This window comes from Osmia lignaria, chromosome 14, assembly GCF_051020975.1.
Source record: "Osmia lignaria lignaria isolate PbOS001 chromosome 14, iyOsmLign1, whole genome shotgun sequence".
Classification (NCBI taxonomy): Eukaryota; Metazoa; Arthropoda; class Insecta; order Hymenoptera; family Megachilidae; genus Osmia; species Osmia lignaria.
Window position 1 is genome coordinate 11,742,994 of NC_135045.1, and position 20,822 is coordinate 11,763,815.

The window sequence follows — 20,822 nt, forward strand, 5'->3', positions numbered from 1 at the left end:
CTCTCGAAAGTACGGAATTACTCGACTAAATGAAATCCAACTTTAGAGGGCAGTCCGCTTAATAACAGAAATCTCGAGGGTGCCGATTTCGCTCGCCCCATCGCGGTGAAGAAAGAACGAAAACCACCACCGACTCTGTTCCATGCACGCCCTTCCTCCCTCCCCACCCTTCCTTCCGTTCACCCTTCTGTCTTTCCCTTCGTCGTTGCTCGCCATCAATTATTATCGTCTTTCCACGGCTTCGTAGGGCTGACGCCGACATCGTAGGCGCCCCACGATTGGGCGTCGGAACGCTCGTCGTCGCCATGACGACCGACCCCTTCGACGAGGGTTGGCCAAGGTGGGGACGAATAACTCGCGAAAACACGTAAATTAAACGCACTATGGGGGTTGATGGGGCGGAATGGGGCCGAGTGGGTGTCTCAGACCGTGAAACATAGCCGTCATAAGCGGATATTAAAGCGTGCTTCCGGGCTAGCAGAAAGCCGCTTCGGGTTCAGGACGGTTCGTGAACGGACGCGGAAAAATCCATGCTTTCTTTGACGACTGAATCCATCCGTCGGCAATCGGGGGCTCGAGTGTGAATGAAATTGCTTCCTACGTCGACGAACGCTTTGTCAATTAATCGAGGGTCCACGGTGTTTTCTTTTTTCAGTTGTCTATATCCGGTGCGTTCGTTTCTGTTGATCTCTTTCTCGTTTCGTATCCCCGTAAATGTTTCGTATAAATATCTACTATGTCAATTTGATTTAAATTCAAAGAGAGTATTAGGAAACATTCGTTATTTTAAAAATCGAATTTCTATATTGAAATAGAAATTAGAATTCAGTGTCATATTTAAGACCCGCATTAACAAAACATATACAAAGACAGTAATCGAAATTAAATATGTTATTTTTGTACACAAAAGTTTCATGTATTAGAAGAATAAAAGGGACAGTATAAAATTTGAAAAATGAAAATGATACGAAGTACAGAATTAAATTAGAATTGTAGCTCTCTCCATGGTCCGCTGCCCGAGGGTTAAGAAACGCATTTTAATATATTTCTTACTTTTTTAGGAAAACGATCAATCATTATATACGTTACCCTATTATATTTGTCATTTAAAAAATTATTTATTTTCACTTATGCTTTCAAGATTAATACTGAAGAAGTAATTTTGGTTTAGTAAGGACACTACTGAAAGAAGAAAGCATTAGAAATGAATTGTTACGTTAAAACTCGTACGCCAGGTTGATTAACAGAAAATAAATAATATAAAAGTAGAAGGAAGAACCAACCGCGTGGAGGTGCAGAAGCATTCGAAGTCGCGCGACAACTTTCCCTATATGCGTTATTTCGTTGACCGGTGCTTTTTCTGCGTATTGTGCGCGCCGCTACGCCGAGGTATGAAACCGCGCCAATTACCTTGTCAATTACCTCGATTGATGGTCGCCGCCATATTGATTTCACAAGCAATCACAGGTTCTGCTGCGTTTTCCTAGTAAGATCCTCGCGGCGGATGTGCGACCGATCCCGCGGATCCTCCGCTCAGAGTGAGCAATAATTCTTGCTTTTGCCATCGGATGCCGAGAACGCCTGCCATCGAACCGATCGGACCAGTAATCTCAGGTATTTCTCACTCGTGCTCGTTCGGATACCGATTCCCCGTATCCCCTTACGGCGAAGATTTACTGTCTCATAAGTCACCATCGAAAAGTCGCGGCTCCTGTCGTGCAAGAAACTCTATCGACACGTACGAGACTATCGTATAGGTGTATCTACTTAAGTGGTGTCTTATTAGCTGGCCCTTTAACTACTTTACACGCCAACATTCTTCCTTTTGCGATTTTCAACATCTGCACGTGGCTCGTAAATTTACCGACCTCGAACGCACTTAGATGAGAAACGTGGAATTTCTCAAAGATTCATGATGTAGGAGAGGGGAGGAAAAGGCGTTTCGTCGTCCCGGAATCGTCTGTCAGACTCGTCAGTGGGACTGACAACAGACGATCCCTGCCCCAGACACCTATCATACCGCAATTCGGAACTCCTATACAGGGTGATTCTCTCGCTACTGGACACAAAGGAACTGGCGACAATGAATCCCTTGACCGCACCACGAAGATGTCCGCGTACACTGAGTCCCATCGAAGTTGTCGCAGCTGAGTCCCATCGGCTCACCGACGCGGCGTGAATGTGTTAGTGCGCCAACCTCACTGCGACAACTTCGATGAAACTCAGTGTACACATACAGAGTCGTCTCGGCCCGGGTAGGTCCCCCCTGGAACGTGACAATGGGGACCTCCTCATGGTGCGGTCAAAGGATTCATTCTCGCCAGTGTTCCTTTGTGTCCAGCAGCGAGAGAATCACCCTGTACATTCGAACTGCATGGCGAGCGACCGCTTGCGAGAACACTGTCACCGATCATTTCGCCGCCATCTAGCGGTTCCCGGCCCGAACTAAAGGCGTCCGGGGAGACGAAACCCTCCCCCCTCCACTAAACGCCTACAATGAAAGTTTACTTTTTTTTTAAATTATAATATATACCTACCTATAGATCAGTGAGCATTTTTCTATAGTTTTATCAAATTAAAATTTTCAGTCAATAATTACCAACGAAGATAGCTTCCAAACTTGACCTACTTTTTAGATATTGCAAAATGCCACCCCTTTGAGGATCGAACAGTATCAGAACAATTATTTTCATCTTACAAAATATTATTTCATCAAATAATTTCAAAGTATGAAAAGAAAAATAGGAATAGACACACTTGTTTTTCGTCATCGAAGCTAAATGTACCAAGTGCATCGACACCTTCTTCGTCTTCTAACTGGTGCTCCAGTTTCAACCGGTTCTACCGTCAATGTAACTACTTCAATGTTCCCGAAACTTTCTCAAAGCATTCAACCTGCTCTGGTTTGCATTATCTCTAAACGGGTCACTAGGGAATTATCTCCTTAACGAGTCCGAACACCTCTGTCCGTCAACTGTTCGCGTCGAGGGTACAGGTGTTTTTCGGCTGAAGTTGCATAGATTACCGTCCCGCGGAGCTGTCTTTTTCAGCCAGTAACGATTGACAAGCGGGCCACGACAGACCCGCCGGCAGCTGACTGCCAACGAATCAAAGTGCGCAAGGTGTCCCGGCATTGTCACGTTCGTTAGAAGTACAAATACGCCGAGGCACGAGACGTTATTTATTTCCATTCGATTGCGATCTCTCGAGGAGGCCTTTTTCGCCGCTGAACAGAAGCGCGCCCGGTGTTCGCAGGCTTAAGCTTATCTCCTTTCGATAGCGAGTACACGGAATACTTTTTAATCGTGTGTTGTCAAAGATAGCGCCGATGTATGGGTCCGTTGTACGCGAAGCTATGTAAATCTCATTACATGCTTCGGAATTTTAAGAAAAGAATGGATGTCAATCAAAAGGGCCATAATTACAAAAAAGGAATTTATTTTATCTTTTGTCTCGGGTAACAAAGGATTAAAACAGAAAGACAATGTGCCGTGTGGTAACAAATATTAAATCGTCAACGTACAAGAAGACTAATTTAGGACGGGGAGGAATCGAGGCCGAAAACGGCAAACCATCTCTCCTCGTCGTACTTCTTGTCCGTTTAAACTTTCGGCATTAGGAGGGCTGGAATGCGTGTAACTGCTGCTCTTTAACTTCCCGTAGGGCCGCGACGCGGGAGCTTTAACGAACCGGCAGCGTAAAGTTCACCGGGCCCAGGGACGACACGTTGACAAGGCGAAGGCAAACCATGTGGTCAATGCGCGTTAAACGCTCGAGGACCGGCCGTTTAACGTTCCCCATGGATATACGTACATTCCATGGTTATTTCGAATACGTCCCGACCGACCGTTTTTACGTAAGAGTAATTCACGTCGTGGCTTGCTTCAAGATTTCGTCTCACGCCCTCATATTTCCCGGTGCCGAGGGTAAAATGCAAACTTCCACTCGTCGCCTCGTTCCCGCTCTTTTTCACCGCCTTCGAAAGTGCGAATAAAATGGGCGGTAAAGAGGCTTTTAAAGACACTTTCGACGCCTACGGATTCGAATCAACTTGGTTGTATTTGGAAAAGTTGCGATCGAAAATTTTATTTAGAAGCTGGAACAATTTATAAATTATCAAGTGTTAGATCTAAGAATCCCAATCTAAAACCAGCTTTACCCTTTCGCTATTACTGCCGACCCATTTGATAATTAAAAATATAAATACTTATGCTGAAAAAATTTCTCATTAAAATTAAAATTATTTCATATAATTTAAAATAAAAACGAGCGAGTGCATTATTTCATATAGTTTAAAATACAAACGAGCGAGTGCAATTTTCAGCAGAGATGACCATAACGAAATTGTTAAAGAAAGAAATGGAATTGCTTTTCCTCAGCGTTGCAACCGTTTATAATCATTAGTGGTTGCATAAATAAGTAAATTGCCCGACGATAAAGTGTTAGGGTTGATACATTGTAGAAAATAATTGTTTTTAAGCTTCCCCTTTTAATCGTATTTAACAGCTAACGAGTGAAACGTTTTCCTCAAAGCTATCAGCGACACGTCGTACGCGTTTGCGGCGGCATACTTTGCCGCGAATTTTTTACAAAATCGATATCTATCGGGGCAGATGGATCGTTAACGGATACCATTAAGGTCGTGGAAAAAGACGGTCAATTTGAGCTCACGGGAAGTCATAGCGATGTCAAGTCACATAATCGTGACGATGCGCTATTCAATTGCGGCGTCATAAAGTACGCGCATGATGGCCGGAAAAACGCTCGAAGGATCGTTAATTGGTCTCACGACGGAACAGCAAGCTAGATCGTTTTATTCTCTATGCTAGATAGGGCACCGCGCTATAATTCAACGTCCACTCATTTTTGTCCGTAGATTCGTGGATTTGACTTTGTAAAAACGTACCAAACGCCTCGTTAATCTTCAGCAATTAATTTTACGTCGAACTAGATTCGTTTCTTTCGGAATAGTTGCTGTTTCAAGGTGTACAGGTACATACCAGTGATGTGTCTTCCAGGTTCTTCGATGAAGCTTTCTAAAATAAATCAATAATTAATTTAATTGCTATTTAATCCTTGAACGGCGGACCATGGAGGGAGCTCCGATTTTAATTTAAACTTGTGTTTCATATTATTTTGATTCTCTGAATTTTACACTGTTCCTATTATTCCAAAATATGATCTCTTTCTTTCAAAAATTATACATTTAAGTAGTCTTTGGGTCTCGATTGACCCAGACTTATTAATATGTGTAAACAGACTTTTGCAATGAATGGTTTCAATGCAACAACACGTCCGTTATTTCGTGTATTTTACTTCATTTACACTATTAAAGTACTTCGAATTTAATTACGAACCGCAGACGTCCACGTTGCACAGAACGGACTGAATTACGTGGGAATCCTGAATACTTCATTGAAGAATTCCTTTCGGCGGCGCACGCTCGCCGCTCCCATAATGCAATAACGCAAATGTAATTTGTACGTTTGTTATTTCGTTCACGCGCTACTTGACCTTATTCTGCTGGAAATCCGCGATCGGTGCCGTTCTTAGAAACACCGCGAGGAAAAGTCGGCGGTTCATTGTTGAACGGAAACTCGCAACTTAGATTTTACGCGAATGATTAAATTGTAGCCTTTGCTTGTGACCTGGATTTAGAGAACGGGGTCATGAATCTAGATCGTTTGTGGTTCAGGCAATTCGCTACATTTCTCGTAAAAGGTACAGAAATGAATAGCGTAGATTTAACAGTAAAAAAAACATTTCATATATCATAGATTCCTCTCTTATTCTTTATTCTTGGCACTTTAATTTAATTTTAAAATTGCTTCCATTATTATTTTAGGATTAATATCCTTTTTCATAAAGAAGTTATTTCTTTTTCTTTTTTTTCTTATTGGTAATTTAAATTTTATCGAAGACTGACCTATTACGAAGGCATTCATTTTCAATATAAACACACCTTCGCGTTTGTTGGAACCAAAAATCGGCGTGTTCGAGCATTCCGCGGAATACGGCGCGCGCGGAACCACCATGGACAGGATCTTCACGAAATGGCGGTTCCTTTGTGAGGCCCCATTCGAGCGATCATCGCCGAGGGTTTTTACCCTGCTGGAATCCTCGAAACACTTTTACGTACGCGCTGGGCCCATTGAAATGCAACTCGCGTTCCCGGTTGCTCCATCAGCCCCTTCGTTCCCTATACCCAGCCCTCTCCTCTCCCCCGATCGATGTCTCTTTGGAAGATCACTGTTCGATAAACCACTAATCCGCCTCTCCTTGCTGCTCGCGATCAATCTTATTGTTTTTCTTCATCGTCACTGGAATATCGACGCGGACATATAAGTACTGTCGGACAATAAAGACACTGAAATGAAAGGGAAGTTTCTATGGGTGCATCAGTGGGCGCAAAGGAATATTAGGGGTGTTTCTTAATTTTTAATCAGGAAATTTATAAATTTTAATTAATATAAAATAATATAAGATTATCTTATTATTCGTTGACATAAACCTCTTCCAAGCGTTGTTACAATAAGTTAATCCTTGGACGGCGGACCATGGAGAAAGCCCCCGCAGTTAACATTAAGTTAATATGATTATATATGTTTTGTAAGTTTGGGTCTCGATTGACCCAGACTCTGCTGTTCAAGGGTTAAAAGTGTTTATTGTTTGTCCTGTTAATTATGGCAGTAGTTTGATTGGCAAAAATTCCTCGGATCATCGTTAATCACAGCAAAAGATTCACCAACCTCTTGAAATCTTTTTTGCAACATAAAAGCAGCTCGTCATCGAGTTGTCCTTTAAACACCGACACGCGTTTTTTGTTCCACAAACAAATACGTACATTTAGCGAACAAGCTTTCACATCACGTGCCTGGAGTCATCCGGTTACTCCTCAGGGGACCGTCAAAATTGATCCAGCGGCTTCTTTCGCGTCAGAACAGGATCGGACTTCTTGAAATCTAGATAAGATTCAGGAAAACGCATAAACGAAGCGGCCTTTAAAGAACGAGAAAAAGGCGGTGCTTTCGCTGTACGGTTGGAAAACGGATCGAAAGCGTATATAAGCGCACGGTGCAAGTCAGGACACAATAGCGAAAAAGGTTTATTAGCTCGTAAAACGGGTCGTCCTTGCGCGACCAGGACCCCGGCTGACCACACACGGCATCCTGGGAATTTGTTCATTTATTTCGCATTAAACCGGGCCGAATTTTATAGCCAACTAAAGTCAGACGCGGCAACAATGTCGTTAAGATACTGCTGGATAACGGATTTATCCTGGCGCCGGGCCATCTTATCCCGTTTCCTCGAAATAACCCTTGTTTTTGATGTTGTTCGCGTCCTTAGAATTTCGATCGAACACTTCACGATGGAATATTGTAACTTTCTGTTTGTATGAAATAAATTTGACATTTGATGACTGATATAAACGAAATACAGTGGTACCTCGGTATACGTCTACTTTGGAATACGTCCAATTCGGAATACGTCCTGATTGGACGTGACAAATTTTGCTCGGGGTACGACAAATTTTTTGTGTGAATTTTGCATCATTTTTAAATAATTATTTCAGAGGAAAAAGTAAATTAATAATCAATTATATTCGGAATTGATTAACTGACTGATCATACAAGTAAGGGTGCAAAACAGGAGACAATAAAATTTATTCCATTTAGTTTGTTAATTTAGAATCTATCATTAGGTTACATTTATATTTTACAAATTAATTATGTTAAATAAACTAGTGAATATTTTTTATAAACTTCTAGGAAATCGTTTAAATGCTGTTTATGACATGTACAGTGTTTAAATTATTTTACAACCCCATTAATGTAAGTATAATATCAATAGGAGGTTTTTTTTTTACATGAGAACGGATTAATCATTTTTACATTACTTCTTATGGGAAAGGTTGGGTTGGTATACGTCCTATTCGGTATAAGTCCAAACATTAGGAACGGATTAATGTTGTATGCCGAGGTACCACTGTATAACAATTTTCAGTGCGTATCATTGACACTTAAAATTATTATACTTCGTCTATTATTGCATTATCAAACTATTATTACCATTAGATTGTGTAAAAATCCTTTCAGAATGATGATGTTCCAAAACGAAGTTTAGTAAAAAATTGTTTATCACATCGTATAAATTTACTCCGATATAGGTGCTTTTCCATTGACCAGGAATGCTCAATCGTATAGCGAGTAATAGAAACATTCTTCATGCACGAAATAACTCCGTTTTGATGTTCGAAACACCGATGCTATCCGAAGGGTTAATTACCGTCGCGTCAATAACCGATAGGCATTTATCGAATTCATCGGTGGAATAAATTCGAGATATTCCTGTGAATTTCAATCCTCCTAATAATTCGCTTCGCCAACGTCAGCAGAATAACTCACCGTATCGAATGCACCGAAGAGACTGTCAGTAAATTCATCGTTCCGTTTTCCACAGGATATGCTTTTTATACTTTCTTGAGCGAACTTAGACTCGTGCTCATAATTATCTTTCCAATTTCCCATCCTTCACGACTTTCTACAGTCGGCTCATTCAAAGAGCGATACTTATACACCACTGTCGAGATTATTGGAGTTCATTATCATGGAAAAAAGTTAGCTGGCTGCAATGTGGCCGGAGAAAATCGAAGCGACGATTAACTAAGCGATAGGAAACGCTGGGCCGTTTAAAGAGGAATGCGCCAATCAATCGACACGTACTCGATCGTGTTCCTTCATTGACGCTCAGAAACGAACGCCATTATGTTCATAATTAACGATTTCATATAGAAATATAAAGAAATTTAATGTAGAACCTAGTTTTATTTCATAATTTTTAATGATGTAAGGATTGAAGTCCCAATGAAAGTAATAATTCAAATCAAATAGGTAGAAAGAAGTGTCCGAATTCTATAAAATTATTATTATTATTTAATAATCTTAAAATATAAGAGAATCTGGTACAGAACCTACTTTTATTTCATAATTTTTTAATGATGTAAGGATTGAAGTCCCAATCAAAATAATAATTCAAATAATAATAGGTATAAAGAAGTGTCCCAATTCTATAAAATTATTATTATTATTTAATAATCTTAAAATATAAAGGATTCTGATATAGAAACTACTTTTATTTCATAATTTTTTAATGATGCAAGGATTAAAGTCTCATTAATAATAATTCAAATAATAATAGTTATAAAGAAATGCCCCAGTTCTATAAAATTATTATTGTTATTAAATAATCTTAAAATATAAAGGATTCTGATATAGAATCTAGTTTTATTTCATAACTTTTTAATGATGAAGTCCCAATAATAATAATAATTTAAATAACAGTATGTATAAGAGAGTGCCCTGCTTCTATAAAATTATTATTATTATTATTAAATAATCATAATGGGAAGTTAAACAATGAATCAAGTAGATATGAACCGTTCAAATTACACGAGGCGCAAGCTTGTTCCGTAGAGGGTGCAATCGAAGCATTAGAACAGAAACAAGAGGGATGAGCATGTACACGTGTTCCAAAGATTGCCAAGTACACTCATGTGTTCGTTAACTACGGGGGATAAGGTGCCTATACGTAGGTGACACGTGCTACGAAAATACACGGCTAAGGAGCACGAAGGGAAGCGGCAAGATAAAATTAGAAGGAGAGAAGAGCGCGTCGTCGAAACGTTTGTTTTACGGTTCCCGCCCTGTTCCACGACATTCGCCGCAATTTTTCTTTCCACGTCCACTTACGGCACACAGAAATGCTCCAGTTCGGTGAATAGAAGGTTCCTATGGGTTCCGGGGAATGTAAATTAATAATATCGCACGGAAACATAAAACAATACCACCGTCAAAATGAATAATGAAAGAGCTATTAACTCTATACGATAGGTTCTTTTAATTTCAATTAAATGGCCACTTTTTATAGCTTTCTTTTTGAAATATTAATATTCATATATTTCGTTCAAATTTAAGTTAGAGTTAAATTTGTCTTAAATGGAATGGGTTTTATTTAAATATTGAATATTTGAACAAGTTAAATGAATTTATATGTTTTTAGTAACATTGATAGTATTTTGCATTATATCAAATAATTGTATATAAAATTACAACAAAACTTTTAATAGTGCCCTCTTACAATTTATTTATACATTATTTCTCCATTATTTATCATCATATATTTTATAGTACTGGCCATTACATTAATAAATTTTTACAGATACTTGTACAGTAGTTGATGTTTGGCGACTTAGGCTCCATTACCCAGCAATTAATGAAGGTCCACAAATTATAAAAAGGTTTACAGTAACGATAGTTGCCAAATCACAAGCAATATTTTCCATGAAAATCACTAGTAACGTATTACGAGAATGACGCTCCAACAGCAAGTGCGAGGACGATGAATTATCTGACAGTTTTGTTACTCACGGAACTCATTTAGCGAACACGTAGTCCCTTGTACTGTTCGTTCTCTTCGTATTTACTTTTTCCGAGGGAACGACGTCTCTGAATGAGTTATCGCGTCGAGCCCTTGAGCCCACTCAATTATCCTAATGAGCAGAAACGCCAATAGACCGCCACATTTTCAGGGGTACATCTTATTTTTAAACCTATTCCCGCGTTGACGAATTTGCGGATGCTAGTCATCCCGTAAATGAAACATTCCCTACGAAGAGACTGTCGATGAGAAAAAATCTCTTAAAGATTTTTCAATTCACAGCTTCAAGTATTAAATAGAAGTTTCAATGATCTTGATGTACATATCTTATAAAGGTCATTGCCCCGAGTAATTTCATTTATACATGTACTAATCACCATTCGATATTCTGTATAATTACTGAAGTTTTATCCACATGATGAATTATGAAAAATTTTCAATAAGAAATATTTTCTGTTAAAAGAAATTAATAGCAATAATAACGATAAGTAAAAGATTTGAAGACCTTTAATCCTTGAGGTAAGCATAAAAGAAAGTAGTTGCAAAATTGCAGCCATAGTGTACTCGCATAAGAATGCATAGTTTCTTTATGGGAGACACAGGGGCAAATATTCCATTAAATATACGTTTATCTTGGTAACGGTATTCTCGTGCACGAGAATCGCGTACACGTAATGCACCACCTATTCCGAACATCCGTATTTAATAACCTTCATCGCAACTTTTTACCTCAACTTTGCCTCCAATGAAATTTCGCTTCGTTCTGCTTGATCTGTCTGGTATTTCACATAACTACAGGGTTATCCAAAAGGAACATCATTACCTTAACACGTCCTTCATACATATACGAATTAGGCTTGATTTTCGATAGAAGTCCATCATATTAATTGCTTGGAATTTTAAGTAATAGACATAATAAAGTGTTAGGAAAATAATAGCTAAGATTTGTTAAGAAAAAAATGACTTCAGTGTAGTAGTTGGAGACCTTAATTACAATAGATCAATTTCAATATTAAAAAAAAAATTGCAATTTACTATGTCGTAATTTATTTCATTTCATTATTATCGACAGTGCCCTAAGATTGATATGTTACGACTTTTAAGACTCAAAATTAAACCAAAACGAACGAAGGAGGCCATAACCGAAGTGAAAATAAAAACAGACTCTCTAATCATTTTAAGAATCATTTCGATCCCGCCGAAAGTTTCAAATCGAAGGTACAATTCGCCGACAATATCAAAGGGTCGGTGATTTACGAGACACAACAAATTACAAGAATCTATTTATACAAAAGAAAAAGCAAAAAGCAGGAAGATGTAGAAAAAGGAACACGGAAATCTCCGCGGCGTCGATCCGTTAAGATTCCAAAGGCGAAAAACTATTTCTGGTAGTCACGTGCGAACCGCAATGCCGCAAAAGTCCCCAGCCTGCCGCGTTTCCCTGTCCCGCATCGGTTAACTTAGATTCCTCGACGAGCCACCCATCAAAATGATAAACTTCTCTCCTCCCATGAAAGAAACCGAGCCGAGCGTCGGTGCATTTATTTTCGTACTCTACTTACCCCGTCTCAGCAGGATAGTATGTACACCTTATCAGAGTTCGTGTTTTACAATCTGCAATACCGACGTTACCGAAAAATCTCATTTGTGTCAACTCTTCTGTTACGCGCTCTACGATTGATTTTGAGAGGCTAAGTAAATACGTACATATAATACTAATTTGGATGTCAGAGAGTTTTGTATATGCTAATTTGGATGTCGTTTACAGGTTTCTTCTATTTTACAAAAGTTGGCCGCGTGGTGCAGCACCAGTACGTTGCGGCAGTGACTACAGATGTATGTAGAAGACTGGACATGCCTTTGTTCTCGATGGGTCATGATTTAGAGTCCCAGACACCCCCAGATGGAATTAGATCTGCATGCAGAGAGCACAGCCAGTATGATAATCGTGCCTGTTTTACCAGTCACTCTTTTACCGTACCTCAAACTGACATCTGAAATTAATTTTATTTTATTTTTTTAAATCAGTCAAAAGCAGCACAAAACTAAACAATTATTATTGTAATTGTTTGACAAACTTGTACTCACTTCATGCACTTTGGTAAATAAATCGTTTGAAAAAAGCAACTGTTATTATTTAATCTACCCAATTTCATTTCTGAGTTATTTATTTAATGCTCGTATAGATGACGCTGGGGTTGAATTTTAAAAGTATTTAATTTATGGTGGTCTTTTTAAATTAAAAGTTTATGAATTGTTTGTTGAACAGTTATCTTAATAATTCTTCGGTCTTGTGCTAATCTTAACTGATTTTTAGAAAAGTAGAATCAAAGGGTGTCGAAATTGTGTCTTTTCAGTTGTCAGCGCGAGGTATGGTAAAGGAAGAAGTGGTACAACTGGCTCGAATGTCATACTCACTCTGAACATGTAGAGTTCATGTGAAGGTGTCTGGGACCCTCGAAATTATGAACCCTCGGAAACAAAGGCATGTCAAGCCCTTTGACATCTGTAGTGTTGGAGAGGATGGGCTTCATCCTGGTTCTAAATATGGCGCTACTAATCTGGATCCACGATGAGTCGGCAAGGTAGAATGATCGATCCAATTGCGACGTTGTCACTTCTATCATGGTTCCAGATAGGGAGAGTGGGGGTTAGTTAGGATGGAATCGCAAATATTCGGTGACGGTGGTGCGCGACCAAGGTGAGAAAAAAAGCATTGTCGCAAGAAAGTGAATTTGGATGAGCCTAGTGAGACACGTGGGTCATGTGTCAATTGGACGAGATCGAACACGACCTCGTACAGCGTCGTGGTGCTATTATTTGCGGCGTTCCTCGCAATTACGCAACGACCAGTGACCACGATAATGAACACTACGCATGAGGATCCTTAGTGGCTATGTTCCATCGATATTTTGTTGACCAATTGAGATCGTGAACGAACAGTGTCCATCGATTTTGCAGTGACGGAAGCCGAATGTTCGTTTGGAACCGAGCTCCCTGAAAACGGGAACCGTGGAACTCTAGTTTTGACAACGATGGTCCTTTGTGTTGTTCAAGGTTACCAGCATGAGCTTTTGGTCCCGCAGACGATTTCGTATTACTCCGCTACGAGCGTTGGCGGCGTTCTTCCTCATGGTCATGCTGTTCTGGTACAGTCTCAGTCGGCAAGAAACTCCCAGGCAACCATGCAGCGTCCCCGAGGAATTCACGGAGAAACTACACGAGCTTGCCTACAGGTCCATATGGTTGAGTCCTACTGACTGTAGATAAGTTCTTATCAAGACGTAGTGCAGATAGCGCATGCTGGATTGTCCACTATTTGAATGCTGACCTGTTCTCCACTCTTGCATGTATGACCTTGAATATTGCACGGAGATGCAATTACGTCTCCAGCCGGAGATCTCAACGTTGAATGCACTTTTGTCCTTTCTTGTTATATAAACTCCTCGAATAAAGTGATTGCTTTATTTTACCTTGATCCTTACCGTAAATACCTCACTGTAGATTGAGTTTGAGAAGGAGTTTCAGGAATCTTAAACTCTTTTACGTTGTGACAGTATTTTGGATTAAATAGAATATTTCTCTCTTAGTCAATTTGAACATAGAAAGAGATAGTAAAAGATAGAAGAAAGTGTGACGAGGAAAAATTAGATGGTGTCGAATAGAACACCACGTGATTCAGGTATCGATTAATGTACTTATAATAAAATAGGCATATCCAATAAAATTTTTTAAAATGGAATTTTATACTTTGTATAGCGTTTTTCTTTTTCCTACAAAAAAGTATTAAGGTACTTACTTAGGTCCAAAACTGATCAGTTCAAAAGATGTCTTAGGGAGAGACGGAGACTCACCCTACTGGTCTCTTCCTAAGATATCTTTGAAATACTACATTTTTGACCGAAATATCTGAGCACCTTTTTGTAGAAAATAGAAAAAACGCTGTATTTGATATATAACAAAGCACACAATTCCATTTTAAAAAAATGGATATGACCTTGAAATCTTTGAAATGTCTCCACTTCCGGTACTAACCATAATATATCACGTAATGTTTCATTCAACGCCATTTAATTTTTTTTCATGCCATTTTAAAGCTGTAATTTATTCCATTTGGACTGTATTTTGCATATTTTATTTCTGTAGCTAAGTCAAAATGACACTGCACTGAAAAATTTAATTACTAACCTAGATAATTGATATCCAGGTGCTTCTACCCTTGATGATATCGATTGCGATGACCTAATAACCGTATCTTATTACAAGACAATTGTATTGATTAAATAATTAACTTCCACTTATTACTACCACTGCCTCTGCACGATCCCTTACTAAATTAAAAACGTTCTAAATTCTTTTTATTATCAATTTTATCAATATTCAGATTCAATAGCAGTAAACAAACTAAAAAAAGTAGAATTTCCAAAACAAAATCTCCAAGAAATTAATTACCTTCGTATAATTAAATATTTAAAGGGACACAGTTGTTCTGTCCCACCAAATTTTTCAAAGAAAGTTTTAGCAGAGAGTGTATTAGACGTTGATCACCGAGAATCCGTTTCAATTACCAAACAACGTATTAAGTTCAGTTCCGTGACCAAAGTGAAACTTTCACTCTCCAAAGTTTCACCAGTTTAGATTACATTCAACTTGTCTATCGTGTGTGACTCCATTAGGGCTCACTTGGTGTTGGCCAAACTGGGCATCGTGCACTTTCTATGCCTCGGAGGACTCTGGGGTCAAGTTCGAATCGGTCGTGCCCTACCCTGGGCACGTAAAGTCGAACTCTGCTTGGTTGACACGTTAAGGGACGACGTTTTGATCACGAAAGCCTTCCGAGAAGTTGGACTTAGCGCGACGTATTTACACGCTGCCGGTGTGTATCGTATTCAGGAACACGAGGTTGGCGAAGACGCCCCCAAGGTGGAGGTCGTCGTCTTTGAAGAGGACGCAGTGGTGAGTTTAATTAATCCTTTCATTGCTATCGCTGCCTTTAGGCACTTGAGATATTCGCTTGCACTTTACCGTAGCCACCTTTAGGTATCTAAATAATTTTATTAAAGTACCGGTGCTTTCAAAATTCTAAATAGGATTTTCGTCTTTTTTCTTGATAATGAATAATTATTATATCATAAATTTGTGACAGGTGATTGATTAAAGTTCAGCTATCAGTGATATAGAAAATTATTTTCTAGGACAACGAAAATATTTTTCACGTTTTGTATAAAACAAAATGTTTACTTGGTCTCCGGATATGCAGATTCTTAGAACAGCTAAAGGTTTATCACCAATTTTAGTATTTGCAAACGATCCATCTTTGCATGAAACACGAGGTTGTAACGATTTCTAGACCCATAAGAACCGTAAGTTTAAGCTCTCAAGTGTCTTCCGTTACGAGTTGTAAATTTAACGAGGTGGCGCGAATATTCTACGCGATTTACGAGATGCATTTTACATATTGCATAACTAGGACAACAGAAGATCACTCCTTGGCAGGATTTTTGGCAATAAACCGGTGAACTTTCTTTTATTAGCGTCACTTGAAGTTCCGCAGACTGTTCTACTACGGTAGTACACAGAAGTACCTTATTTTACAAAAAAACATGTTCCATTCGCTAAATATTGAATATGTCAGTGAAATATTTATGGCGTTTGCAAAGAAATATCTCCGACCGACTTCAATTTTTAAAATCAAGAAGAAAATGTTACACCAGAAGGAAATGTAATTTATGTTTTCCTTTTGCAGACACGAATGGTTAGAAGAGTGGGTTGGACAAGAAGGGTGCTTCCTCCTGACTGCGAGTTTTCCCCCAGCCTTCAATGTTTTCCACCGCAACTCGTTATACCTCCCTTGCCAGCGAAACAGTTCGGCGGTCGACTAATGCCTGTCCCGAGGGAGGGCATCGAATTGCAAAAATATCACTATCCTAACGATTGGTGGCTCGAGGTGAAACCCACCGACTGTACCGAGCCCCAAGGAACGAACGCGTAGTATACTACTCAATTTTATTGCAACCATGTTTCACGATGGAAAGTTTATCCTAGAAGTTGTCTTTTAGGGTCGTCGTAAAAGAAACGGTGTTCCTGCTTACCACACACGATCGTGTTCCAAAGTTGCTTCATTTTTAACCCTTTCGCTGTATGCAACGATATATAATATTATGTATTGAAATACTTGGATAGAATTTGTGATAAATAGTTTAAAATTATATTCTATTCAAAAAATTGACGATAGTATATTAAGTCTATAAGACTGTTTTTGCATTTTTTAACCTTTATAGTACAAAACGGGGTAAATGATCATTTTTTAAATTGAAATAAAAATGATTAGTGCAAAATTTTAAATCTTCTTTAAATTATAGATTGCTGAATTAATTACCGAGCGAATAAATAATTTAGAAAATATATTTGGATATGTACATCTGCTTGCAGTACTCTAAGGGTTAATAAAATTAAATAACGCTTATGTAAAAAATTTGTAAAATCGAAAGTATGTTTATGCTATTATATAGTAAAGGTATATGTAGTCAACAATTTTCCTTGAAAGTATCAAAGTATATTATAAATATATTATTTATTGAACTTTAGTAACCAAGCATACGTCATAGCGGAAGGGTTAATATAGGTGGATTCGTTTTATAATAGAGTTTTTAGATATAGACAATTTTCAAATAAAAATTGAAGAACGACATCTACTGGATAAATTAATAATTTCTAACGTGTATTTAAGAGGCTACACAACTTTATAGAATTGTACTTAGTTTATTCGCATTTTCCTGTTAAATAAGTTGTTAAGTTTATGCGTGTATTTAGGACATTGTACAACTTTTCAGAATTCTAATTAGAATTGATAGAGCATTTTCTTAATTTTATGTTTCTAATTTAAGAATTGTGAATATGACAGCTTCCATTTTTAGAGGGTTCTGAATGTTTCCGTTCTTCCAGCTTTTAGTGGTCAAAAAATTTCCATGACACTTTAGATATTTTAAATGAATAAAAGTTGCTAGTAGAAAATTAAAATTATTTCAGTGAAAAATTGAAAAAAAAGGAAATGAAATGGTAAATCTAATGCATGAACATTAGGAAAATGAAATTTTCAAATGTACATTAAAACGAATGAAAGTTAAACGATTAAAAAATCAGGAACAATGTTCCTCTCGACCATTATGTTTAGTAAAGAGTACTTTTTAGAGACAAATCTGATTGTGAACCCTTTGCACTTTGTTTACACGTTGATCATCGAAAGTCGAATAATTAAAAAATGAAAAAGAGGAAGAATAATTTGAATTGGAGTTAATAATTTGTTAAGAATGTTAAGTGACAAACTAGAAACTTCTATTGAAAAATTAACCCTTTCGGGACGACTGCGATGTCTCAAAGTACTGGACAATCTGTTGTCTGACTCTTTCAACCCTTTGGTGGCGAACTTTTAATATTCATGTTGCTCTCAACTTTTATAACTTTTCACAATTAGTAGAATAATAATCGGAGGTCTAAGTTTTTTGACATAAAAATAAATTGAGATATGGCATATAAATGAACCAACAATCTTTTCTGATAGAATAATTTGAGATTACGTGGTATATATTTATACTATTTTACGTGTGAAAAGGAAAATATCAGTCTTTGAGAGATCAGTGTATGTATTAAGAGGATTCAAAGGGTTAAGTAGTATAGTCTTTCATGGTTAGACCATCTTTTTATGTCAAGTGCAAATTATCTAATAGATATAACTTCTGATATAAAATTATTAATTCAAATATTTATTTCAAAATATTTTTCACTAAATTTAACTATATATGCGTCTGTAATAACGAAAGGGTTAAGTAATTATATGATATCTGCAGTAAACGATATAATCTGATAATGTGTCTTATTATATATATACGGTAATTTTCACTGTGATAGTTGACACTTTGTCTACGATCTCACTTGTACGTGAATGTCCTTTGAATTTCTATAAGGATACATTATACATATTATGAGAAATTACCTTCCTTGTCCAAGAAGGTAATTAGAAATACTCATATTAAATACTTGGGATGATAAATGATATAAATAACTAAAGATTCATTTCTAAGTTTTTGTTTTAAATATAAGCACTATCTCATAAGGTGATTAATGATTTCAATATAGTAATCAAAACGTTAACATGTTACATTTATTTATTAATTCATCACGTGATTATATTAACAACTTACTAAATAAATCCACTAATAGCTTTTAATTTTAATAATTTATTTTGATTATTAATGAGTTGTAAAGTAATAGCAGGTATGTGTTTATTTTATTTGTAAATAGAAGATAGTATGTTGATTTAATGTTTATCGTAATTTAACCAGTAGATACTCAAGAACTAATTTTGCTGAGTCTACTTTTAATTAATGATATTCTATATTATTCGTTAAAGAACATCTGTCGAAAAATTGTTAATCTTTAGTACGTCAAATACCACGAGGGGTGTTTAAGAAGAATTAAAAAGTACCATCAATATTATCATATAATTATAATTATTACGTGAAGTGTAATATACATATATAAGTCTGTTTCCACTGTGAAATTTAACGTGTTAATTATTCTCACTCAATTTCCCGAGGTTACAGCTTGATAACGTATCGTCGGGAAAATATCAGTTGTTAATATTCGAGTTCACCGCGACTACCACGTAAGAACACGATATATCTGGCGCATGATTTGTCATCGTTATATTTGACGCATCCTGCGTTACGTATGCGACACGTTATCACATTTGTCTTACTGTAAGATAAGGGGTTGGAACATCGTATCGAAAGTGCAAAGGGTTGAATTTGCCATAAATCATACGCAGAGCCGCAATAAGATGATGAAACTGTAGCATGAGCTATCATTTTTATTAGTAATTTTGATTAATAAATTTTTTTCAGTTTTTCAACTTCACATAGACAAATTTTTTAATTTAATTTCTCTTAACTTTCTCCTTCTTCCTTTCATTATTTATCGTCAATTTTACTGCGGTTCTGTATATAGCCATTGTAAATGATAATTGTACGAATTACTTATCATAATTAATCCTTACTATGTACTTCCTTCGAAGCGTCGAAAGATAAAAAATAGACCGATTGATATGCTTTCTTCAAAGCTTTGATAAATACAATTATTTATACGTGTTTATACTGACAGCTTTTTATATACGACACCGTGACAAACAATTGTTTCATAATTTTTCCACGTTTCTACCAGTGAAATCTCTCTCAAACTGATATTAATCCTTTCGCTAGGGCTGTTTATGTATTAAACGTAAATAAACTAATTTTGTTGATGAAAATTATTTACCAGTGGAGCTAGTTTTTGTCTGCATTTTTTATGACTATCACTAAATTCCATCTGGTCAGAATTATTAATATCCACTTTCAATCTCTAATTTAATTGAATTCATCCCCTGTTTATCCTTTAATTCATTACCTTCCATAATTTCCACCTTTGATCCTATAATTGATAGAATTTGCATTTAAAATTTATTACTTAGTTTAATTTTATTCATGATCCATAATAGCGTAAGAGTGAAATTGATCCTTTTATAAGCGTTAAGTAATTTCGTGTTTGTACGCTCCATTCATTAATTGCATTCTCGATCAGTCCTAGGATGTTATTGACAATAATTCACATCCACGATCACCTCATTGCAATGTTATATAATATGTCCGAGAGTACTAGTTAGTGATTGGTACGATATTGACTCAATATTGTCAATTTCAGTACGCAAATTATGATACCATATTGAATAGTATCAAACGTATAGATATCAAACGGAATCAATATTCGTTTGATATTTGTATGAAAACACCAATATCCATTTGATACTCTGCAACATTTTTTAACCGTTTTGACCATTCGCCTATTTAAATGACGAGTTAACTTTATTCAAAATGAAATGGAAAGTGATTACAGTTTACAATGAATATTTTTCTAGTGCTCACAGTTGATAGTTTCGGAACTTCATCAGGTGGGATTACTTCCGATTTGTTCGGTGCTTTTGGATTTACTGACAACGGAAAATGGTATCTTTGACCCTCGAACGCGCGTCAAACTTTTTGGCACCGACGTCGTTCCAGTTTTCGTTGATCCTTTTATTATCCGTACAGTTTCTCGGTATTAAAGTCGGTCTTCGTAAAATCGCGAAGGCGGGACCAGACACCGGAAATGAAAACGGCTCAAGCTTATCCTGTTTCATCCGTTACAACAACGTCTAACATCAGGCGTGTCCTTCTTACGCTAGGATAATTCAGGTCGGGGATCAAAATTTGATTTCAAACAATAATTGACAAATAATAAATTTAACTGAAAAATATTTTTCACTATTAACAATTACTGATTTATATATTTATTCATTTGTAAATTATACGAAT

General features: G+C 37.1%; 1 protein-coding gene across 2 annotated transcripts; it reads left to right on the forward strand.

Annotated features, from left to right (window-relative positions):
* The first annotated feature begins 13,066 nt into the window (after positions 1-13,066).
* On the forward strand, positions 13,067-19,584 carry LOC117609021 (uncharacterized). 2 transcript variants are annotated; one of them, XM_034334853.2, is made up of 4 exons: positions 13,067-13,413; positions 13,495-13,673; positions 15,114-15,393; positions 16,184-19,584. In XM_034334853.2, exons 2-4 carry the CDS (start codon positions 13,504-13,506, stop codon positions 16,427-16,429), a joined length of 696 nt encoding a protein of 231 aa, XP_034190744.1. In that variant the 5' UTR covers positions 13,067-13,413; positions 13,495-13,503; the 3' UTR covers positions 16,430-19,584. The 2 variants fall into 2 exon arrangements, with proteins under 2 accessions (XP_034190744.1, XP_034190742.1); XM_034334851.2 differs by having other exon boundaries at positions 13,067-13,673.
* Positions 19,585-20,822: the final 1,238 nt, after the last annotated feature.